The 24,876-nt window shown below is 47.4% G+C and overlaps 2 protein-coding genes and 1 long non-coding RNA gene across 3 annotated transcripts; 2 read left to right on the top strand and 1 right to left on the bottom strand.

Annotated features, from left to right (window-relative positions):
- Positions 1-1,510: 1,510 nt before the first annotated feature.
- Positions 1,511-2,987, top strand: LOC103639635 (uncharacterized). Its single transcript, XM_008662379.4, has 2 exons — positions 1,511-1,821; positions 2,003-2,987. The coding sequence occupies exon 2, from the start codon at positions 2,030-2,032 to the stop codon at positions 2,783-2,785; it is 756 nt and encodes a 251-aa protein (XP_008660601.1). The 5' UTR covers positions 1,511-1,821; positions 2,003-2,029; the 3' UTR covers positions 2,786-2,987.
- Positions 2,988-3,217: 230 nt separating this feature from the next.
- Positions 3,218-7,736, bottom strand: LOC103639636 (shaggy-related protein kinase alpha). Its single transcript, XM_008662380.3, has 13 exons — positions 7,335-7,736; positions 6,438-6,695; positions 6,259-6,351; positions 5,720-5,779; positions 5,340-5,612; positions 5,141-5,215; positions 4,894-4,950; positions 4,680-4,820; positions 4,374-4,424; positions 4,198-4,293; positions 4,030-4,113; positions 3,694-3,796; positions 3,218-3,611 (listed from the first exon to the last, which is right to left on the bottom strand). The coding sequence occupies exons 1-13, from the start codon at positions 7,392-7,394 to the stop codon at positions 3,550-3,552; spliced, it is 1,413 nt and encodes a 470-aa protein (XP_008660602.1). The 5' UTR covers positions 7,395-7,736; the 3' UTR covers positions 3,218-3,549.
- An 11,931-nt stretch (positions 7,737-19,667) lies between these two features.
- Positions 19,668-23,422, top strand: LOC109942447 (uncharacterized). Its single transcript, XR_002265299.1, has 2 exons — positions 19,668-22,809; positions 23,061-23,422. It is a non-coding gene; the product is annotated as an uncharacterized lncRNA (long non-coding RNA).
- Positions 23,423-24,876: the final 1,454 nt, after the last annotated feature.

The raw sequence follows: 24,876 nt of genomic DNA, 5'->3' as shown, positions 1-24,876 counted from the left end.
GCAGCAGGCCCCTACCTGGCGCGCCAACTGTCGGCGTTTCGACCCCGGGGGGTCCCTGGACCGACGAGTAAATTGTCACTACGTGTCCCAGCCCAGATGGGTCGGCGCGAGATAGAACACAAGGGGGAAAACCGCGGCTTCGTGTTATCCTGCGCCCAGGGCGGATGCGCTTGCAGTAGGGGGTTACAAGCGTTCGCGAGGGATAGAGAGAGAGAGAGAGAGAGAGAGAGAGCCTGTCCGTCAGCCCGTTCTCCCGCGCGGCCACCTTCCCGTACGAGTGCCCTGGACCTTCCTTTTATAGATGTAAGGAGGAGGCCCAGGTGTACAATGGGGGTGTAGCAACGTGCTAACGTGTCTAGCAAAGAGGAGCCAGAGCCCTATGTACATGCCGACGTGGCTGTCGGAGAGGTGTTGGTGCCCTGTTCATGTGATGTCGTGGCCGTCGGAGGAGCGCTTATACCCTGTAGAAGCACAGCTGTCGGAGCTGTCGGGTCCTTGCTGACGTCTCCTTGCTTCCGTAGGGGGCTGAGAACCGCCGTCGTCATGGAGCACGCGGGGTGCCATCATTACTTGTTTACCGGGGCGAGCCAGATGGGACGCCGGTCTTGTTTCCCGTAGTCTGAGCTAGCTAGGGGTAGGGTAATGATGTACCCCCCCTGTGACGTGGTCGGTCCGAGCCCAAGGTCGGGCGAGGCGGTGACTCCTCCGAGGTCGAGGTTGAGTCCGAGCCCTGGGGTCGGGCGAGGCGGAGACCGTCTTCCGGGGTCGAGGTTGAGTCCGAGCCCAGGGGTCGGGCGAGGCGGAGACCGTCTTCCGGGGTCGAGGTTGAGTCCGAGCCCTGGGGTCGGGCGAGGCGGAGCTTCCTATGGCGCCTGAGGCTGGATTCGGCTGCTGTCAGCCTCACCCTGGCGGGTGGCACATCAGTCGGAGCAGGGCAGGCGGCGCTGTTTCCCTGTCAGGTCAGTCAGTGGAGGGGCGAAATGACTGCGGTCACTTCGGCCCTGTCGACTAAGGAACGCGTGTCAGGATAAGGTGTCAGACGATCCTTGCATTGAATGCTCATGCGATACGGTCGGTTGGCGAGGCGATCTGGCCAAGGTTGCTTCACTGCGAAGCCTGCCCGAACTGGGCCTCGGGCGAGTTGAGGGTGCGCCTGTTGCTTGAGGAGGCCCTCGGGCGAGGCGTGAATCTGCCTGGGTCTACTGTTCCTGCCCGAGGCTGGGCTCGGGCGAGGCGAGATCGTGTCCCTTGAGTGGACGGAGCCTTGACCTGAATTGCGCCCATCAGTCCTCTGCAACTTTGTGCTGATGGTGATTACCAGCCGAGTTAAGAGTCTTAGGAGTATCCATAATTATGGTCCCCGACACCCTTAGAGCAGCCTTCCCTTTCGAGTACATGTGCAATTGGTGGGGAAGGGTGCACCAAACAGCTAAACAAGCAAAGTCGTGGGTCCTAACTTTTTTGTATTTTAGCCATTTTGGTGGGAAAGCAGCCCCGATAAATAACACCACCATGACCAACTCAGGCACTCGGACCAGACCATGACCATGGAGCGGCTGCTGTGGGCGTCCACGCAGGCGCTCGGCTGCGGCGGCAAGCGCGACGAAGCCGGGCTGGTGGGGCAGCTGGGCGAGTGGCTCTGCCGGGCCGCGCTACCGCCACCGCGGGTGTGCGGGGCGCCCGGGGGGCCGCCCGTTACGGTGCGCCGGGTGCGCCTGCGCGACGGCCGCCACCTGGCCTACGAGGAGTCCGGCGTGCCCAAGGAGGTGGCGCGCTACAGGATCATCTTCTCGCACGGCTTCGCCGGCTCGCGCCTCGCAGGTTAGCCGTTCGGAGGAACAATTCTGTCTCTTTCCGTCAACAGCCGACATTGAACAAATTTCACAACGATTACAGCATAACGTCACTAAAACAAGAACGATTAAGTCAGAACAACGAATCTAGTACTATCGTTTGATTGATTTCACCGTGCAGCCTGCTGAACAAAGCCTCTCTCTTTCAGGAAGTTGCGGAGGAGCTAGGCGTGTACATGGTGGGCTTCGACCGCGCCGGCTACGGCGAGAGCGACCCGAACCCTTGCCGCTCCGTGCGGAGCGCGGCGCTGGACATGGAGGAGCTGGCCGACGCGCTGGGCCTGGGCGACAGGTTCTACGCCGTGGGCGTCTCCCTCGGCTGCCACGCCATGTGGAGCGCGCTCCGCTACATCCCGCACAGGCTGGCGGGCGCCGCCATGCTGGCGCCCGTGGTCAACTACTGGTGGCCCGGGCTCCCCGCGGGCCCGGCGGCGGAGGCGTACGCGCGGCAGGCGCGCGGGGACCAGTGGGCGCTGCGCGTGGCGCACCACGCGCCCGGGCTCCTCCACTGGTGGATGGCCCAGCGCTGGCTACCCACCTCCACCGTCGTCGACAACACCACCCACCTCCCCAACGGGCGCGACGCCGAGGTCCGCCGCGCGCTCGCCGCCGACGGCACGCTCCGGCGGAAGCGGGAGGCGGCCACACAGCAGGGCGTGCACGAGTCCTACCACCGCGACATGGCCGTCATGTTCGGCAGGTGGGAGTTCGACCCCATGGACCTGCCGGAGCCGCCCTGCCCCGTGCACCTGTGGCAGGGCGACGAGGACGGCCTCGTGCCGGTCGTCCTTCAGCGCCACGTCGCCGGAACCCTCGCGTGGGTCAACTACCACGAGCTCCCCGGCACCGGACACTTCCTGTCCGCCGTCCCTGGCCTCGGGGACACCGTTCTACGGACACTCTTCGGTTCATCAGCCGCCCTGGTAGCGTAGCATCAACCAAGTACAGGATTATTATTTGATCATGAGCTCTGAACTCATGATAGGTGTGTCATTTAGCTTTTGTTCTTTGTTCCTCTTGTTTCTTTTGTAAAATTATGCTGCCAACAGGCATCTGTAAAATGAAAGTTCTTCTGGCACATAGTGATATTATTATAACATTCTTTTTCAGAATATAAACCAATTTTTACAACAAGTTCATGTGCCTACGAAGAGAGAGAGAGAGAGAGAGAGAGAGAAGAAAGTCCCATTACTCCCACACCAAAGGCCAATCCTTTGGTGTTTGTTGCAATCAGCTCCATAGAGGTCTCTATCACAAACAATGATGAGCCGATTGTAATCAAAGATCTAGCTCCATGGACAACCCAATACGGCTTTGTAAGTGTCGTTGATGACGTTATTATTATAGTAAACCACGCGCAAGCAGATCAAAACTGACATCCTGGGATCTCCAGCTAACGAAGCAAGCACAGCACAGCACTCTGAATTCTCTTGTTCAGCATGAACCTGACAATACAACAGCAGCCCCTAAGTCATCGTCGATACACAAGATGCGATTGCGAAAGGTACAAGCCGATTTCCACCATGGGCAACAAGCAAACGTAAGGTTTGCCTGCCCTCTAGGGTCACCTTGGTGACACGCCCAATCAAGGAACTTTCAGCCCTCTTTACATCTAGCAAGGCGTTCGCTAGCTACATCGCTCCTCCATAGCATGCCCTCACGAAACAGGGATCTCTCCAGCACGTCCACCACCGGTTCACTTCCTCATGTGTTCAGGAACGATCCGATGGACAAGCTCGATTGGGAGCCCTTCGAGTTCTGCATCCCAGTCCCAGATGTCGTTTTAAGAGAGGAGTACAATGAAACATCAACATCCATTAAGTGTATATTGAAAAGTTACCGGCTGCTGTGAAGTCGAACAGCGCTGGCAGCGGTCGTCCACTTGGCAAGCAGACCTTGGGGTCCCGCAGCTCATCAAAGAATGGATGGGCACAAGCATCAACCTGAAAATATAATTAAATATCTTTTGATCAGAAACTACCGAGTTGCAAGGCTCTCAGACTTGTCCAAACATAGAAAGGCCGCCGACTCATGTTAACATGGTCTGCTTCTTATAACAACTGCCATAAAACTGGTTTAACTGAAGGGAAACATAAGAGCTTAGTATCAATAGCGACATGTCTATACTAATTTGGATTCACTAGTTCATCAGTTACAATCTCAAATTTGTTCTTACAGCAGTGCAGCGCAGGTTTGGTGAGTACTGAAGTAGCCTTGACACGAGATCAACAGCTTCAGGTGGCATGCGCTTACCAAAAAGCTACACGAGAATCAAACTTAGGTGAGCTTGTCAACTCATTACAGCTGAAATGAAAAAACACCACAGAGATTAGAGATCCCTAACCTTGTGCCATGGATGGGCTTTTATCTGAGGGAACTTGAATTCAGAATAATTTGGATTCATGCACCTGATTTCCTCTCTTGTTGGAGTACCCAAAATCTTGGATCAAAAGGGAAAGAAAAACATTAGTCTACAAAGTATCACCAGTGGTTTCATGGCATTTGATAGCAGATGCAAACCTTTATGATTTCCACCAGTTGATCAACACCACTTTCACCAGGAAACAAAGGCTGCAATTGGGGGGGGCCCAGTGGACATCAACAATATTTTGTCAGCAGATAGCAAGTGTCTCAATTAACTGGGAGTTGATCAAATCATAATGTCCATAAAATCCAAAAATGCAATTTTGTAATTTATATAATTGGCCCAAAAAAGACAGATTTTACAATGGTAAAACAAAATTGCTTCCCTCTCAGAAAATGGTTAGCAATTGGCATAATAATCAGCTGGAAGCAAGGTAAACCTGTAGGATTGAGATCCTATACCTGACCAATCAGAAGCTCAGCCACTACACAGCCAACAGACCAGATATCGATTGCAGTGGTATACTCCGTAGCTCCAAATATTAGTTCAGGAGCCCTATAATACCGCGAGCAAATGTACGATATGTTAGGCTCACCAGGGACCTGAAATGGATATTTTACTTTATTAAATCCATGAAGATATTCAACAGGAACAAACTAAAAGAGAGAAGTGTACCAATTTTTTAGCGCTCCCAAAATCGCAAATCTTAAGTTGATGTGTATGAGGATTGACCTGGAAGGTTAATCAAGATGCAATAAGAAACATGTTCATCAGTTAGCATAAAACAGAACAAAAAAAATACTCCAAAGATCTTAGCAGACACATTAAGCAAGATATCAAAATGATCCAAAAAGAAAATAACAGAATACTCAAAACACTAACAACCACTCAAACTCCTCGAGAAGTGCATATGGGAACTTACCAGTAGATTTTGAGGTTTAATATCACGGTGACACACACCGACAACACGATGGATGTAAGCAAGGGCACGGCACATCTGGACAAGAAGGAATAACCGATCATTCCTAATGTTCATTCCATACCAACCAATGAATCTAAACTTCTTGAAAAAAAAAATCTGATAGGTGGAATCTGGAATGAAGCAGAACATCATCACAAACCTGATATGCATATAACTTAACATATAATATGGGTACACGCTGGTTCATCCGGTTGTAGTATTTGGCAACACGATAAACTGTCTCAGATACGAATTCAAGTACTAGGTTGAGGTAAACTTCTCCCCTTTGAGTTGTTGAAAAGAAGTGATGCTTCAGCTGAACTACATTTGGGTGGTCAAGCAACTGCATAGTCTGGAGCTCTCTATTCTTGTAGCGCTTATCTTGTAACACCTTTTTTATCGCCACCGTCTCACCAGTTTCCAAGCATTTTGCCTGTTATACAAGATAAGTTCAAGACTTCAGCCCCAGCATTGTTATCTTCCATTTCTAGAAATAAGTGACTAAGTGTTATATGAGGCCAAAGATGGCAAATGGCGTACCTGGAAAACTATACCAAACGAACCAGTACCAACAACCCGTTCCGCCATGTATGAGACCTTCTGTATGACCATTAGAAACAAGATCAATGATTTCCAGTTCGAGTTTCACAGGATGTTCTAAAACAAAATATGTAGGGCAATAAATTCGAAGGAAAACTAAAGAGCAAAAGTTTGCAGCCATCACATAAAGAATATCCAATAACAATTCACAGAGTCGTGCGTGTGTGTGTGTATGGCAGCGCTATTCATCACCCAAGGTGGCGATTAACTACCCTGGAATGACTTAATAAACCTTTATTAATTATTAAGGGATTATTTGGAACCACCCAGTTTTTAAGAAACTGGTTTACGGAAACTGAGGTGGTTCCAAACATACCAGTTTATGCCTCAGTTTATAGAAATTGGATTCACAGTTTCTTAAAAACCAAGAAGCTAGCTGCTAGCCTCTCCTAGCTAGTAAATAAAAACTGGGTTGCTTCACCTAAGTCATTCATGATTTTTTGTATTCAATGCTAGCAAGATATGGGTTAATATATTACCTGCTTTGGCTTCCCATTATGACCTCCTATTGTTGTCACAATTATCTGTCCTGTCTCGGCTCCATTCCCATCAAGAGTAACACCTTCACCTTCCTGTAGCCAGAGAACACAAGGCATGACTACCAAAAACAGAAATGGTATGTGCTCAGCGATCAATGAATCAATGAGACTGAAATAACCTTATCATTATGGTCATCAGCTTTATCGTCACTAATTGTCATATCATTCAATTCTTTGGGAAGAAGATCTGCTACTGGTTCTTCAGTTTTAACAGGCTTCATGCTAGTAGATGTGCTTGCCTCAGCATCCCTATTAGATGATGATGATGATTCTTGGTCTATCCGGACAGGCTTGGCCTCAGTTAAGTGTGGCTCAATAACAATATCCCCTGCTCCATCCTGCTCAAATTTTGGCCTTTTGGAGCCAGAGTCACCACCCTAACAATAGACAACGAGAAATGGTTATTTGTTTTGTAACTCCTTAGCATTTATAGGAAAAAGAAAAGGCAGAGCTTCTTCAATGTAACAACCCTCATTACCCATGTCCTTCTTCTTCTTTTTTTGTGAACGGGAGCCATTTCCTGACTAATCCATAGGTTAAATCCTTCCCGAATGAACTTTTTTTTGAACCAATAGACTGACCAGAACCTGTCATTATCCTTTACTAGTAGAGTCTCGGTCAACAGGCTACTACCATGTTCTACATGAGCCTATGAAGCTCACATTGCTAACGCATTACAGCCAAAACCACATCTATTAGACCAACTGGAAAAAAATGAAAACTTGAGCAAAAACAAACAAGATGTCGCCTTTAAAGGGCAAGGAGCCAAATGCCAAATCGACTAAAGCATAATAAAGCGCTTGCTACCTGATGAGGCAACAGGCCGTGCAACGCTTTAGTGTTTGTAAGGGGGGGGGCAAGCAAGCAAACAGAACGAACAAACGCTGCCGCAACAGACGACCGAGATAATCCCCAACAAAACGAACCCAAACGTTAGCTAGCGCCATTAAACAGCCAATGCGAGCGCCCGGGCCACCAATCGCGGTGGGGAATGGGCGGGGAAATGGAGCTCTCACCGGATCGGAGACGGACGAGCGGCCGGAGGCGATGCTCTTGAGCCGCCGCATCATATGCATCCTTCTCCCTCACAGGGCGCCGACCGATGCAGCTGGACACCAAACCCAAACCCTAGTCTCGCCTTCGTCGACCCCGTGGCCCGGCTCCTCCAGCCTCCACCGCCCTCGCGATGCAGCCTCGCCGCTGCCAGAGGCGGCGATCTAGGGAGGGGCGGCCGCGGGGGGAGGCCCAGGAAGCTTCGCGAAGCTTCGGGGGTCGTCGTCGCGGTTAGCCGAGGAGAGCGAGAGGCGTGCGGTGAAAATTTTGGGAATGGGAGGCGGAGGAAGGGGAGGGTTCGCTCGGTCGCTGCACCACTAGATTTCTCGGTGCTTTTTTTAGCTTTGTGACTCGAGTTCTCTCTCCTCCGGTTGTTGGTAATGGTTGCCAAAATGGCAAAGATGTGCATTCGACTCCCTGGTCTTTTTTATATCCTCGAATCAGGCTCAATTTTTCAAAACTAACTTGTGCATGGTCGTGGACAAAAAACATTCAAACATGGATAGAGGCCTTGGTGGAAGTTTACTCGAGTTGTTGGGGTCCAATGTGCAAAAGAGATCCAGCCGGAGTTTTTTTCCGGCGGTCAAAGCTCCCGCCCGGGTGCGAGCCCAATCATTGGCATCACCGCCGGGCTCGCGCACCGGTGCTCGCCCGTCCGATCCTCCGGACCACCCGATCGGACGGCTCGACCGCTGGAACAAGGTTTTCACCAATCCCTCCTACGTAGAGATGGCAATGGGTACCCGCTACCCGAAACTCGGTGGGGTTTTGCTCTATTAGGGTATAGGTTTGGGTCAATTTCTCTACTTATGGGTTTGTTAATGGGTTCAAATGGAAACCCAACGGGTACGTGGGCATGGTTTTGTTCTTCCACTACACATACCCGCAAACCCATGGGTTTTTAAAACTCGCCTTAAAATCAACAATTCTTACAAATATGTCTCATAATATTATTAATTGAATATGTTCTAATTGAAATAAACTTAATGTAACAAATTTTAAGCTAAAATTAGTTATCACTTGTTTCTTTTATGCTAGCTTATTAATGTATTGATTGTCATTTACATGATGAATTATTTTTTATGTTGATGTTAGTGGGTATGGGAAACCCGTCGGGTACCCGAAACCCGCATGGGTATGAGTTTGGGCAAAATTTTATATTATTTCTTCGTGGGTATGGGTTTGGGCAAGTAATACCCAGCAGGTTTTTACCCATTGCCATCTCTACTCCTACGAGAACGGGGTGTCGTCGTCCGCGCATAAGCAGAGGAGATCAGCAGAGAATACCCCACGCGCAGGGACGACAATTTTAACTTGCAAACTCGATACCTGACAGGTATCTAATCTGATGGACGCGGGTACCGGTCCCACATTCTGACTAGAAGTTTGGCAGGTGTGGGATACGAGTTTCTATCTTAAACCGCGTGTGACCCACACCTGACACGAATTTTAGTTCATTCTTTGTTTTGCACATAAATAATTAAGATACAATGATAATTATTTTGAATAATAACTTGGCTAATGATTCATAAAATGTCTTGTTGCTACTCAACGTGAAAAGGCTTAAAATTCATACATACAACTCAACTATTTCTGCTACTTAATTGCTTATTGTTAAAATATTGTGAAAAATTGTACTCGCTAAAACAAGCGGACGGTGTGATCGAAAACCCGACAGGTTCGGGTGTGAGTTTGGAATTACACCCGTGGGTGCGGTCGCGGGTGGGTTTCGGTAGCATTCACGGGTGCGGTCGTAGTTGGGTTTTTGCTCCACTCGGCCCAAACACCGACCCATTGACATCCCTACCCACGCGACGTCGCAGCGACGACAAATGCAAGTGTGGTCGTTGATTACGAGTGTCAAGCAGGTCGCGCGAGGAAACAAGTTGTTGTGTGCGTCGTTCGGACGCTTGGGCCACCACAGAAACGAATTGTGCCATGCGATGTTGTGGAAACAACATGACAAGGTAGGCTAAGAGGGCCGCTTCTGTTTCTCTCTGCCTTGCCTTCGCGGCCCGCTGCGAGGGCAAGTGGCGTGCGCGACCGTGACAATTGCATCGGTCACGCTTCATTATGAGGCGCGGGAGCACATTGTACTGCTCCTCTCAAGCGCATTCGGGTGCACCGTGCACATAGTTGTCGAGTAGTCGAGGTCCTAGGGGTGAAAACGGGTCGGGTATACCCGTCGGATATCGGATACGGATAGTGCAAATACCCGTTTTTTCATATACGGGTTCGAATATTTTTATATTTGGGACGGATACGGGTAATATCCGGATAGTGCAGCTTCGGATACGGATCGAGGACTACCCGTTAAATACCCTGTTCGGGTCGGATACGGGTACCCGATTTTTTCTTTTCCTGCATAATATAGTTATAAAATGATAACTTTTACATATGAAATCGGATGAAGATAAAATTTATATAAAAATTGTAGAGCTCAAAGAGATCTATAACTTTGTAGTACTTTAATTTTTTGTTTAAACACATCTTTAGGCCAAAATCATTGAAATAATGTTCAAGTTTATATCAAATTAATAGACTTTATCATTTTTATGTGAGGGGCTTAAGGTTATGTCCATCTGGGAACTTAATGTTACCTTTTTATAGACTATTTATTAGTATTGGTAACTTATTTGCAATTTCCGGTCGACGCTATAATATTTTATGGTTTAATTGTATTCTAATAATTTTCTACGACAAGAAATTAACAATACATAAATAGCCTAAAAAATAACGAAATTTTACGGAGGCAGAACATATGTCCATATATAATCATAAAAATGTTTGGACCATAAGATCCATAAGATGCCCGTGTTTCTTGCATTTTATTTTCACTTATTTGTATGAGTTACATGTAAAATCACTGTAGTATATAAGTTTCAACATAATCGATACTTTATTTTATCATTTTCATATGAGGACTTGAGTTATCTCCATATAAAATGTTTAGTAGTTTTTGTAACTTATTTGCAATTTTTTAGTGAAACTATAATATTTTATGATTTTTTTAATATTGTGGTGTTGGTTCCACAATGTCCTTATGATTAGTAACTTTGAAATGCATGATGTTAATTTTTTCGATTTCCTTTTATACATTTGATCTATCATATACATGATTATGTATTGCTTAATTTATGTGTTTGTTGAATGATTGAACAATTAATATCATCAGACAAACTACCCGACAATTATTCGGTACCTGCGTCGCCGGCGGGTTCCTCCACTGCTTCTCCTTCCACCCGCTCCTCGGCCACATACTCTCCATTCTTCACTTACCCAAGCGTCCCACCATTTCCTCCTGCCGTGACTGTTCCATATCTTCTGCATTCGCAATGCTGCACACAAATCGTGATTGATTCAAAAGCAGACGACAGAAAGATTCATTTTTTGCCATTCAACTATTCATACCAGACCACCACCTTCTTTCCCGCATGTTGTAGAAGCTACGAGCGCTTGTATGGGACAAAGCTACGCAGGAGCGCCAGGGATGGTGCCCACCTTCTAGCCAAAGCCATTGTGACCGGCCTCGTGCTCGTCGGATTCAAAACTTGAGCACCAGTTTGGATACGGTCCGCACAGCTGCAGGAACTTAGGCCATGTTTGGTTTCAATTAGTCTTAGGACTAAACTTTAATCTTAGGATTAAACTTTAGTCTCTACTTGTTTGGTTCTAGGGACTAAATAGATTCTAAAGTCATTAAATACATTGTCCAAAGACTCAAATACCCTTGGAATACACTCATGTGGGCTTTTAGTCTCTTTTAGCACCTATGGGAAGGACTAAAGACTAAATCATTTTAGTCCATATTTTAGTCCTAGTGTTTGGCAAAAGAGGGACTAAATGAGACTAAAAACTAGAGATTAATGTTTAGTCCCTCTAACCAAACAACCCTTTAATTATATTACATTATTACTCATTTGATCCAATACCTGTACAAACAATACTCTCAGCGGGCAACAATCGGTTGTAACCACATACCACACACACAGAAACCAACGAACACACAAAAATCAAAAGAATTTAAACTTAAATGAGTTGTTTGTGCAATGACCGCCTCATTAAAAATCTTTCTTCGTAAAAACTCATACCTCGTAAGAAAACCCTAAAAAGGAAAAATTGTACAGTCCAAGCTCTTAAATATTCTTCATTGTTGGGTACTAAAGATTACATAGATGAAACATGAAAGTATACATGATACATAAGTTTGCTCCTCAACAAGATAGAGTCCTTCAAATGCATCTTCTAACTCTTTATCCTCGGCAGAGTGTTGAGCAGCCTAGCTCCTAATCCTTAATGCAAAGGAGCATCCCAACCATCTCTGGAGCTAGGGCCGCTGTTGTTCCTCGATGATCCTGCCACAAAGCCTAAAAGCAGACTCTGAAGATACAGTTGAAACATGAACTGAAATAACATCTCTAGCTAAGATTGAGAGAACAATAAAGGTTAGTTTACGCTCATGCCACCGGTTTAAGAGGTTGAAATATCCTCAAACTTCTAAAGGGTGTCATTGTCAAGATAGGATGAGAGTTTCGAGTCATTACAATGTAACACACTTTTTAGTAATATGCACAACATGTGGTGTGCTCCATGTCGCATGCACAAAATACGACGTGTAATACTTCATGTGATATCCATTGTATGCCTTTCCATAATGTGCTTTATGATTTACTTCTTGTAAATGTAAAAAATGATCTAGGTCTTCATTCATTTTTCTTAAAAAATGTTATTTGGATAAATATACATCTATAGAATGAGGAAAATTACCTCTTGTAATTTATTGTTGCACTATACTCCTATGGATAAACATAACAAATGTACACAGTAATATAATTCAAATGCTTAAGAAACAAATTATAACTACGTGCTAAATAGTGCAATATACAAATATATAAATAGGGAATAATTCTGAACCCAATTACTACATGGAAATATTTCTCGTCATTTTCGGCAATTTTATGGTTATTATTGAACTCTTTTTTATGATTCAAGATTAAAATAAAAAAACAAATAGTTTATACAGGGTCTACAAATTTTGGTCCAAAGAGACCCATTTGTCCATTCTAGAGTTTTTAGGGTTTTCAAACCTTATCTTTTTTATTTTCCTTTCTCTCTCCCCGCCCCTTTTCTGTTGGATACTTGGATGTGAAGGGGTGGCGACGCGTGCGTGCTCCCAGGGAGTCGGCGGCGGCGCTGCCTAGTGAGTGGCGCTGTAACGGTGCCCACGCGCTTCCGGTTTTTGGGGTGGGCTGCGGTGGCGCACATGGTCGCCAGCCACCGGGGCGATGCTTCGGCGCCAGACTACGCGATGGTGTGGTTGTGGCATCAGCCATCCACCGCGCACGCCTATGTGGCAGCGATGGGGTTGACTGGTTGAGTCCATGTGTTCGAGTCTATTCGTTGCTATGCCGGCAGGGTGACTCGTTTGCAGTGGTGGCAGGGCCTTCCCGCGCGCCTGCTCGCGTCGGCGCGGCCTGCGCTCTTGTGTGCGTGGCAGCGGGGTCGCTCCTGTGCGCTCGCGCCTGCTCTCTCGATGGCTATGGACGGCATGCTCGCCTACGAGGCAGCAACAGCGGCGTCGGAACTAAGGACTAGAGATGTCAATGGGACCCGATACCCGCTAACCCGTGGGGAATTCCCCTATTAGGGTATGGGTATGGGACAAAAAATATCCCCATAGGTATGGATATGGGACAAAATCTCCACCCATTGGGTAAACGGGTATGGGTTTGGGAAGCAATAACCCGAACCCGGTTACCCATGGGTATTCATACGTGTACACCTATCATGTTTGTATGAATGAGTTGATGCCGAGCCGGCCACCAAGCCCAGCACGACAAAGCACCAAACCCCAGGTCCTAGCCCAACAAGGCAACTAGCAGACTAGCAAAAAAACAAAACCCTAAAATAACCAACCATACACTACGCCGACTGCTAGGAGCCTAGGACGACGGTGACGACCATGGATTCTCAGGCGCCAACGAACTCGGATGGTGACGAAGGAAGGTAAGGATAATTCATTTCTCCCTTTCTTCTATTGGTCCCGAAGTACTGATTTCTTTTTTGATGGATGGATGAATGGATCATGGTTCATGGATGAGTGCTTGCTGATGTGGTGATGTATGAAATCTGGATGTGTTATACTAGTTGTTAGTACCTAATTATCTCTTAATTGGGGATGGGGACCCATTGGGGACCCGAAACCCGAATGGGGATATGTATGGAATGAGTTTTGCACCCATGATGGGTATGAGGATGGGTATGGGGATGAGTCAAATATGATGGGGATGGGTCTAGGATGCTATAACGCGGTGGGGAATTCCCCATTGACATCTCTACTCAGGACCCATGTGTGTGCTCGCTCCTATCCCTATACATTTATATCTCAATATTCTTTTCATGCTGCAGCGCCATTTGCCATGGTCCATGGACCTAGAAGAAGTCACAATCCGATGACAGATGAATGCAACATTTTCTTCTTTTCTGGTTGTTTTGCATCTCATTCGACTTCAAGACGACGATCAAATATGTTGAAGAGATGTTTTTCTTTTGTTTTCTATGCATGCATCTGTGTTGTTCATGCCCGAACGAAAGAGAGGGTCTAAAAATACAGAAACTTCTTACCGTCGAGTGAATTTACTTTTTAACTGCTCCTTGAACTCATAGATTACAAGAGCGAAGGTGTTGATATCGTGTTAAAAACTCTTTGCTACCGAATGTAGTCCAAAGACTCCTTAACTAGAAGTAGAATCACAATTTGTCAGCGTCCAGTAACGCTGAGCCAGGAGTGACGTAGAAGGAAGAAGAAGGTAGAATACAGAATAGGAGAAGTGTCCGTCGATTTCTCATTTCTTAACCTTTCACAAGACAATAACAGTTGTTCGAACCAAAATTGAGCGCGGACGGTCCGGCCCTGAGGCCGGACGGTCCGCGCCTGTGGGCCGGACGGTCCGCGCGTGCGCAGAACAGATTAGGGTTCCGAGTTTTGTGCTACGGTTGTTAGCTAAAATCATGGGATAAGCTCGGAAATTAGTTTGTAAAGGGTCCAGCCCCCCTCCTCTATAAATAGAGAGGTATACGGCCGATTTGTAATCATCAACAATCGAATCAATACAACTTATATTTCGCATTTTATCCTAGGAGTAGTTCTAGTCTAGTTTAGGTTTAGCTATCCAATCCCCAAATTCTTCGTCTCTCTTCGGCTCTACGTCGATTAGAGGAGTCTAGGTCGGCCGGCCCGAGCCTAGACACCACCTAGGATCTCTCCTCCCCGACGGGGTCCCTCCCGGGAGCGAGATCCAGGCGCCGCCGGCGACTTCCGCCGCCTCTGCGTACGCGCGGACCGTCCGGCCCCAGGGCGCGGACCGTCCGGCCGTCAGGCAGAGAAGCCCTAGCCGCGCACCAGGCCGCGGACCGTCCGGCCTCAGGCCGCGGACAGTCCGCCCCTGCGCGGAGAGTACCACCGCGCCTCGCACCAGGCCGCGGACCGTCCGGCCCTGCGCGCGGACCGTCCGCTCCTGTGCAGAGGACACCGCCACGGTTCTCTTGAGTAATTGACGCCTCCAAAAGGGCGTCAACATACTTTTTGGCGACTCCGCTGGGGAAAACACATCTAGACCTATCAAATCGGCCCTCAATGGCCGGTTCAAAAGATAGCTCTGAGGTTTCCACCAGCAATATCATCACACCGACATGGGAAGCCTTGCCGGCTGAAGAACAACTTCTGTTCGAGGAGCGCCAGGAGCAGCTGATCCAAGAAGCAAAGGCGAAGTTCCTGGCTGACTTCAAAGTGGACAGGAACAACAAAGTCGTTCGGCAACGGACGACAGATCTGGCTTCGCTCCGACCTACTACGATTACCCCAAATGTAAGTAGCACCAACGAACTCCAATCTCTTAAAGCTTACATAGACGAACAGCGAGAACAGATGCAAAATATCATAGGGGTTATGCAAAACGATTGTAGGAGACTAGTACGTGCATTTGATAAATCTAGTATAGCAAATTTTCCTTCACACGAGGTTGAATTAGGAGATAATACACGTAATACATCGGCTAAAGGTTGTCACGACCAGTCACAACCCCCTTATGGGATGTCGATGGACACGTACCCTGAGCAAACGCAAATCGGCAGTAAACCAGCCGATCTACACATGTCCGGACCGTCCGCTCGCGAGCGCGGACCGTCCGGGTCAGCCACAGTCGGGCCCATTTTTAATGAGTTACCTAGACATACACCCGAGCCACCACATAGGGCACCGAATTTAAATTATCCAGTCGGACGGTCCGCATACAACGACGGACGGTCCGCATATAATCACGGACGGTCCGGGTACGTATCCGGACAGTCCGCACATGAGTCTTTTGAGGGGGATTATTACCTGAATCCTCGCCCGTCCCAACAACACTTCCCATCACATTATGCAATGCACCAGCCCATTAATTCAGGATCCAGAGCCCAGGAAAGCTTCCCGGCCCCACCTAGAAGGCCGGAAAGAAACGATCAAACATATGAGCCATATAGCGCAAATGGAAATGCACCACGTAGCTCAAACCAATGGGGGGAACGACAACATACTAACATGCAACCAACCCCACCTATGTTTGACCAGAGAGCCGGTGGTCTTGCACCGGCTGCCATTGGTATAGTGAGGGAAGAAATAGCCGGGGCGTTCCGAGATAAGCTCGGAGTAAGCATGATCCCTGGGGGGCAATCATATCGGAAGCCTTATGACAGCCAATTTGATCACCACCCATACCCACAGGGAACTAGGATACCCGAGTTTGCAAAGTTTTCGGGTGACCAAGGAAAGAGCACGCGTGAGCACATAGGCCAGTTCCTAGCACAATTAGGAGAATTGGCTGACACCGAAGCATTCCGTGTGCGTTTATTTTCATTATCCTTAACAGGGACTGCATTCACATGGTATGCCACGCTCCCTCCTAATTCCATTTTGTCATGGGGAGACTTAGAGCAAAAATTTCATGAACACTTCTTCTCTGGTGATTATGAGCTAGATTTAGTAGACTTAGTGACCCTACGACAAGAAAAGGATGAATCGGTTAGTGATTATATCCGGAGATTCCAGGATACGAGAAACCGATGCTTTCAAATTCATCTAACAGATAAACAACTGGCGGGAATAGCCTTTGATGGATTGCGCTATTATTTAAAAGAGAGATTAGAAGGCATCCAGTTCTTTACTCTAGCACAATTACATCAGAGAGCTTCGGCTTGTGAAAGCCGAAGCAAAGAACTAGTCAGAACGGTTCATCATAATGTCCCTATAGTAGAACACAATCAAAGTAGTTCGGACGATGAACCAAAGAAAGTTTACACTGCCGAAATAGTTTGGCCCGAGCAGGCCAAATCTTCGGCTTGCTACTCCTTGCAGTCAGTTCAAAAGGAACGACAAGAGGAGGTTAAGTTTACATTTAATGTCGGCAAATGTGATAAGATATTCGATGAATTACTAAAAAATGGTAACATTAAAATTGATTATATCGTTCCACCTGCCGACGAACTAAAGCGTCGCGCATACTGCAAGTGGCACAACTCATTTTCACATGCCACTAATGATTGTAATGTGTTCCGACGACAAATTCAATCGGCCATTAATGAGGGACGATTGAAATTTCAGGAGGACACGGAGCCCTTCCCAATGAATGTGATCGACTTTAATGGCAAAAAGGTCCTAATTCGGCCCAACACAGCCGATAAGGGCAAAGACAAAGAAGTCATCATCGGCAACGCACGGGAGGCCGATGGAAACAACAAAATTTCTTGCAGGAAAGTGATGGCCGAGAAGACTCCTGATGGAGGGGAGACACTGAAGGTAACCATCACAAACTCCAGCGCTGGGGAGCAAGCACAGACAAGGGGATATGCGCGAGAACCCATACTACGCATCGCGGACGGTCCGGTGTCTAGGCGCGGACGGTCCGTAACATCACCGGACGGTCCGAAGCGTTCCGACGGACGGTCCGGCAACGTCAAAGAGCCGCGGCAACCACGTACCTTCAAACCACGACGACCAGAAATAGGTACGTGGAAAACTAACACATTCAAGGCAACTGGTCGGTTGGTAAAATCTAGCCCGACCTTTGATCAATTATTGTCTAAATATGTGAAAAAGAAGGCTGGCTCCAGTGACCGGCCACCAAAGGGACCTCGCTTACCCACCCAGGTGCGACGGCAGGTTAGGCCGATTGGACCACCACACCAATCGGAAAGGACGGAAGGTCATAATGTTCAATTAAGACCTAACGTACCTGCATGGACACCTCCACCACCATATCCACCTATGCCATATCCATACACATACATACCTCCACCATATGTCCCAAATCAAATGTGGGGCATGCCAACATATCCATTTGGGATGCCACAGTACCCCGCTTGGGGGGCACCCCAAACATCTGTATTCAATAGGTTGACACCTCCAGTACAAGACCGATTGAGAGCCCCTCAATCTGGTCCACGAGCACAGGCCCAGCAAGATTGCCGAACAACTCAGCCCCAAAGGCTGACTAATCCGGCAGGGGGACATACAACTATAACCTCCAACAGTACGAAAAAGGGAGAGGTCATTAAAATAGGAGCGACAGATGTCATCGTACAACAAAATAACGAAGGGCCGATGATTTTTGGTGAATCGGCCAACACAAACAAAAAAGAAAGTACGACTGTCAATAAAATAGTCGATCCAAAATACTCCATGCCCCGATGGTGTCCATCGGGATTGACACGATCGCAAAAGCGAAAATTACAGCGCCTCAGAGCAAAGGAGAATCAGGAAAAAGAGGCAGAAAGAATATTCAATGACACGCATCCGCAGTATCCGCCACCGCAAAAGAGATGGAGACCAAAGGCCGTTGAGAAAAGTCAAACGGCCACAAAGATAGTAAATAAAACAACAACTGTGCATCTCTCTGCAGGTATGGTAGACTGTCCGGCTATAAAGGCCGGATCATCTGCACAGGACGCGGACCATCCGACCCCTGAGGCCGAACCATCCGCACTACACCAAGACACCTCCGATGACGTACCGACGCCCATGGAGGAAGACGACCTGCAAGGAGAAGACCTGGTCGACTACGGAGCTACGCCAGAACACTTAGAGAATTAGGAAGGCAAGGTGACGAATTGGTCAGGACCAGTATGACGCTCGGCGATGTTGGGACTGACAGTTCGATCAAATCTAAAAGGATCACGTCCGTTGAGTCAACCATCGAGACCAAGGCCACTGCGTACCATCCTAGTAAGTGGCAAGATGCCTAAGAAAACCGATGTGATAACATCGAGTTAGTTGCTTTTGGTTCGCTCAGCTCCACCAAAAGGCAGGGGGGCATATGTTCGAACCAAAATTGAGCGCGGACGGTCCGGCCCTGAGGCCGGACGGTCCGCGGTCCGGACGGTCCGCGCCTGTGGGCCGGACGGTCCGCGCGTGCGCAGAACAGATTAGGGTTCCGAGTTTTGTGCTACGGTTGTTAGCTAAAATCATGGGATAAGCTCGGAAATTAGTTTGTAAAGGGTCCAGCCCCCCTCCTCTATAAATAGAGAGGTATACGGCCGATTTGTAATCATCAACAATCGAATCAATACAACTTATATTTCGCATTTTATCCTAGGAGTAGTTCTAGTCTAGTTTAGGTTTAGCTATCCAATCCCCAAATTCTTCGTCTCTCTTCGGCTCTACGTCGATTAGAGGAGTCTAGGTCGGCCGGCCCGAGCCTAGACACCACCTAGGATCTCTCCTCCCCGACGGGGTCCCTCCCGGGAGCGAGATCCAGGCGCCGCCGGCGACTTCCGCCGCCTCTGCGTACGCGCGGACCGTCCGGCCCCAGGGCGCGGACCGTCCGGCCGTCAGGCAGAGAAGCCCTAGCCGCGCACCAGGCCGCGGACCGTCCGGCCTCAGGCCGCGGACAGTCCGCCCCTGCGCGGAGAGTACCACCGCGCCTCGCACCAGGCCGCGGACCGTCCGCTCCTGTGCAGAGGACACCGCCACGGTTCTCTTGAGTAATTGACGCCTCCAAAAGGGCGTCAACAACAGTATTTATTAAACGTCGATAATGGATCGCTCGCCCGGCTGCCTCACACAGCACACTCGGCTCCATACACCTTAGGATTCGACCTACGTGCCCGCCGGCCCAACAGAGGACTGGACGCTTCACCTTGATCGACGTCTTCCTTTAATTCAGTTACCGGACTGCTGACATAGTCATTGACCCCCCCCCCCCCCCCCCCCCCCCCCCCGCGTTGAAAAGCCGCTTGTCCCCATGCGGCTGTCGCAGGAAACTAAGCATGGAGAGCTTCATCATCCTCCCATGTAGCAAGGGAATCATCAAACTGTGACCAACGAACACAAATATGGGACACTTGATTGCCTCCTCGTGACACCAAATGACGATCAAGGATCTAAACAGGAGTCTGGTGAGCACTCAGAATATCAGGAAGAGTGGAACTTATTGATTGAGATGGTGCCACTCCAATAACTTTCTTAAGTTGGGAAACATGGAATACTGGATGAACCGTTGAATTAGGAGGCAACAACAACTTGTACGCTACCTTCCCAATCCGTTGAACAATTGTGTAAGGACCAAAATACTTGAAACTCAACTTATGATTGGATCGTGTGACTACTGACATCTGAACATAGGGCTACAACTTCAAGTAAACTGAATCACCAACTTCAAATTCACGTTCAGATCGTCCTTTGTCAGCCTGATGCTTGGTACGCTGCTAAGCACGCAACAGCTGTTGCCGAACCACCCTAAGCATATAAGCTCTCGTTCTTTCAGCCAATTGTGGAGGTCAACCGGCAAGGACACCAAAATGTCGTGGAGCATGCCCATACAATACCTCAAACGGAGACTTTCCCAAGGAAGAGTGGTAATTGGTGTTATACCAATATTCCGCCAGTGGCAACCATGATGCCCACTTTGAAGGACAAACATCAACAAAGCTTCTAATAAATGTTTCAAGGCACTGGTTTAAGCGTTCAGTTTGCCCGTCCGTCTGAGGATGGTACGATGAACTCATCCTCAATTGTGTGCCTGATAACTTGAAGAGCTCTTGCCAAAACCGGCTTGTAAAAATTCTGCCTCGATCCGAAACAATGGATTCTGGCATCCCATGGAGCTTATATATCGAGTTGAGGAATACTTGAGCTACCTTGCATGCTGTGAAAGGGTGTAGCAGAGGCAAGAAATGGGCATATTTGGAGAAAATATCAACAACCACCAAGATAGTGTCCACATGTGCAGAACGAGGAAGACCCTCAATGAAATCCATACCAATCACCTGCCACGCTTGATCTAGAACAGGAAGCGCCTGTAATAGGCCAGGATATATATCTGCTCCTGTCAGGCTTCGCTTGTTGACAAATGGAACACTGAGCGACATAAGACTGCTCCTGCCAGTCCACGCAAAAAGTTGTTTGACGCTTCGATAAGTCACTGGAAACCCTGAATGTCCCCCAATTGGACTACCATGTAAAGCTGCTACCACGTACTATGTGCTGAAGGTCTGTGTTTGCACCAATCCACACGCGACCTTTATATCGAAGAATACAAACAGACAGTGTATAAGGACCCACTTCATGTGGAGGCAAAGACAGTTCAGTACGAAGCTTAAGAGAATGAGGATCATGCTGATATCCTTCAGATACCTGCAGCATCCATTGTGTTGTGCACGAAGATAAACTGCACAAAAGAACATTTGTCGAAAGCAGCCCCATTATCACTTCCTTTCTTATACACAATGCGATACTGGAGGCCAATCAACTTGGATAACATCTTTTTGTTGCCATGGAGTATGCAGCTTTTGCTTGGTCAAGTGAGATAGACTGCGAGTAAATAACAAACTCAGAATTTTGCAGGTACTGTCTCCATTGATCCATAGCAAGAATAAGAGCTAAATACTCCTTCTCATACGCAGCCAATCCTTTGTTGCGAGGACCCAAAGCTTTACTCACAAATGCCAAGGGATGTCGATTCTGTGACAAGACAACACCAATTCTTGTACCAGATGTGAATGCCACCTCATGTTCACCAGTCCATACAAACAAAATACCCTTCTTCAAAAGACTGGTCAGTGGCTTAGCAACCATGCCAAAATTTATGATGAACTTTCTATAATACCCCACTAGACCAAGGAATCCTCAAAGTTCCTTACTATTAGTAGGAACTGGCCAACTTAATTTGAACTGCTTCAACCTTTGCCGGATCTATTGACACACCCTGAGCACAAATGACATGTCCCAGATAAGCTATTTGTTGTTGTGCAAAAGCACACTTGGAAAGCTTGATATGCCATTGGTCTTTCAACAACAACTGCAAAACTTGTGTTAGATAGACTAGATGGTCCTCCCAAGTCCTACTATACACAAGTATGTCATCAAAAAAGACAAGTGCACATTTCCTCAATAGTGGAGCTAAAGTTGAATTCATGGCACTTTGAAACGTTGCTGGCGGTGCTCCCGTCAAGCCAAATGCCATAACATGAAACTCAAAGTGACCGTGATGGGTTTGGAAGGCGGTCTTATGTTGATCTTGAGCATTCATTCGGATCTGATGAAACCCAGCACATAAGTCCAATGTAGAAAACCAAGCTGCTCCATACAACTCATCCAAGAATTCATCTATAATTGGTACTTGAAACTTTGCATTCAAATAGCGATAGTCCACACAAAACCTATAAGTGTGATCCTGTTGGTGTAAATAGTTCAATGTAAAAGGACCTCCTTGTATAATGGAGTAATATACTTTGTGGGAACTGCAGCCCGAGAGGCAGCAGCACAATACACCAAACAACATGGTATTCAGAGCTAGGGTTAGCCTCCCCTATCGTCGGTGCTGCCATTGGAGCTCGAGCTCGAGCTCGCACGCGTGAGGAAGGAGAAGGCCGTCCACCGGCCCCGGAGCACGTCAGCGAGCGCGTCGGCAGTTGGGAGGAGGCGGCTGCTCCCGGTCGCCCACCGGCCCCGGAGCGCGTCGGCAGCTAGCAAAGAGGCGGCTGCTCCCGCACCGCGCAACTCGTCGCAGAACCCGCCACCGGACCGGCCCGCCGTCACCACGGTCTTTGCTGGCACAACGCCGGCCTGTTGCTGCTGGGCATTGCTGCTGCCCCGTGGGTGCTGCTGCTGCCCTGCTGTCTCGAGTGGTGGCCGCGGCTCAGGCCAGAGGAGGAGGCGGACAGCTAGAAATTGTTGTCGTGGTGCAGTAAGAGGAGGAGCTGGTGCGGTAAGAGGAGGCAGCCAGAAGGAGTTGGTGTGGTTGTAGTGCTGCTGGTTGGTGTGGCTGCAGTGCTGCTGTTATTGGAAGTTGTATGCTAGTGTTTGTCGGTGCTTGTTGTATAGCTGCTTGATTCGGTGCTTATGTGAAGATGAGTACAGAAGAGATGGATCCCAATAGAAGGGAAGAAGAGGCTGCAACGAAGGTAATAATTGGTGGTGGTTCAGGTGGGATTACAAAGAGTGAGATGATGAGTGAGATGATGAGTGAGATGAGGATTATGATCCAGGAGCTTATGTGGTAGCATTAAAAATAACACAATAAAAACTCTTACTAAGAATGGCCTAAATTACACCGCTATCGCTTGTTTGCATTCATTACACACCTTCATATACACGTCCTTGCAACGATGACAGCTGACAAGCCCCCTTCTTCGTGGACTGGATTGTTTTGAAGGGTCGTACATCTACTGGGGTAGGACGGAGGTTCAAGCTCATTGGTGAAGAATCAGAGCTGTCTCACGTGGGGTGTGTTGAGGCTTGGCAACGACGGCGCACTGTGATCTTTTTTCTTCTGTGCTGGTGTGTTTGGTTGTAGGCGTCGTCGTGTTTTCTTTGGCCATGTGCGGCCCGTTTTGCGGAGTCGGAGCTGCTTGTCCCTTGGGTCGAGCTCGGCAACGATAACTCTAGATGAGTTGTGTGTGAGGGGCTCCCGTTGTCGGGGATGTTTGTGTATTTTGTAGGCGGTGAGTGTTGTGCCGTATTGATGTCCTAATCCAATCGACGAGTTTGGCGTGTTGGTATCCCAATCCAACCATATGTTGTTTTGTTGCTATGTCCGATCCGGACCCTTCACCTTTATTAATATAATCGGCAGCTCTCCTGCCTGGTTCGTTTCAAAAAAAATTAAATCATTATTTTCATAATTCATTATTTATTTTTATGTTAGAACATATTACTTTTTTTATTATTGTCTGGCCGCAGAAACTAATATAAACTATTAAATATTTTTATAACAATTCAAATCAAAATTTATTGGATTTATGATTTTGTTTAACGAGATTTTTATTGTTGTATTGGGATTGTGTATGTGCTTACATAAATTATAACAAACTAAAACCGAAATCTAATACAAAATATATACGATAATCATCACCTGAAAAAAGCAACAAAATTCAGGGACGAAAAGCTAAAACATCCAGGGGGTTCAGCAGGAGAGGACTGTGGATGTTGTTGTGGAGGCACTGAGGAACTCGAGGTTTTGTGTGTGGTCAGTGGTATCATTCATTCCCAGTTTCTAATTTGCTATTCCTGTTGTTTTTGTGACGTGCTTTTGCACTCGTGTGCTGGAAAATGAGTTGGAAGAGATGTTTAAACGCGTGCTATCAATTCTTCAGTGTGATGCTTTCTTCTGATAGCACTCCCTGTTTGATGATACACTAAAATGTCTCCTTGTTGTGGCTGCAGGGCGCCGCTGATGCTGCCAGCCGAGGTGTTCGTCATGTCTTTTATTGCTTCTGCTATACCTTTTTATTGCTTCTGGAGGAGGCCGTCGCTAAATAGATTAGCCCACTATTTGAAACACCTCATTTGCTACTGACTGGTCCAGGCAGGATCTGGAGTCTTGGTAACATGGACTAAGCAGGTGTGATCTAAGAAAATTTTGCAGTTGGAGGGATATTGGCACAAAGCTATTGTTTCATTGGGTTTGACTGTTTGGTACTAGTTGAAGCAAAATAATCCAGATTTTTTTTCCCTTCGGTGGACCAGAGACAAGTGCTGTTGTGTTTGGTTTATTAAAAAAAAAACTCGGCCGGCCGAGGAGGGAAATACCGCCCTTCCAATATTATATTAAATAAGAGACCGAAATATCAAGTCACAGAATTTGTCAGTCAAATATATTCTCTTAAAAATCAGTAGAAGATTAATAAATGAAGCCGTGAGGTTGCAGTATTAAGATATAACCCAAAATATATACAGGGGCGAAGCTATGTTCAGGAGATAGGATGCACATGCACCCAAGAAAATTTACAAAATCAATGTTTTAGACCAGATTTTGACCATATATGCACCACCTATAAATTATTGCTATGCACCCTCAAAGTATGTGCACCCTCCTTCGATTCATTCTAGCTTCGCCATTGAATATATATATATATATATATATATATATTTTGTACTGCACTACTTGTTACATATCTTCCTTTTAAATAGCTGACCAAATCTTTGAATTCTTGATGGCTAAGCATGTAGTTGCTGCGTGTCGCCTTGCA

The sequence above is a fragment of the Zea mays genome, chromosome 9 (assembly GCF_902167145.1).
Source record: "Zea mays cultivar B73 chromosome 9, Zm-B73-REFERENCE-NAM-5.0, whole genome shotgun sequence".
NCBI lineage: Eukaryota > Viridiplantae > Streptophyta > Magnoliopsida > Poales > Poaceae > Zea > Zea mays.
Note: the sequence above shows the minus strand (reverse complement) of the source record. Positions and strands in the feature narration are given on the sequence as shown.

What these genes read in the sequence shown, in the direction of transcription:
- LOC103639635 (XM_008662379.4), top strand. Translation starts at nt 2,030, where the DNA reads ATGGTGGGCTTCGACCGCGCCGGCTACGGCGAGAGCGACCCGAACCCT.
- LOC103639636 (XM_008662380.3), bottom strand. Translation starts at nt 7,394, where the DNA reads ATGCATATGATGCGGCGGCTCAAGAGCATCGCCTCCGGCCGCTCGTCC. An exon ending in GCTCGTCCGTCTCCGATCCG is followed by an intron (nt 6,696 to 7,334) that starts GTGAGAGCTCCA and finishes GTCTATTGTTAG; the next exon opens with GGTGGTGACTCTGGCTCCAA. An exon ending in CTGAGCTTCTGATTGGTCAG is followed by an intron (nt 4,425 to 4,679) that starts GTATAGGATCTC and finishes CCCCAATTGCAG; the next exon opens with CCTTTGTTTCCTGGTGAAAG.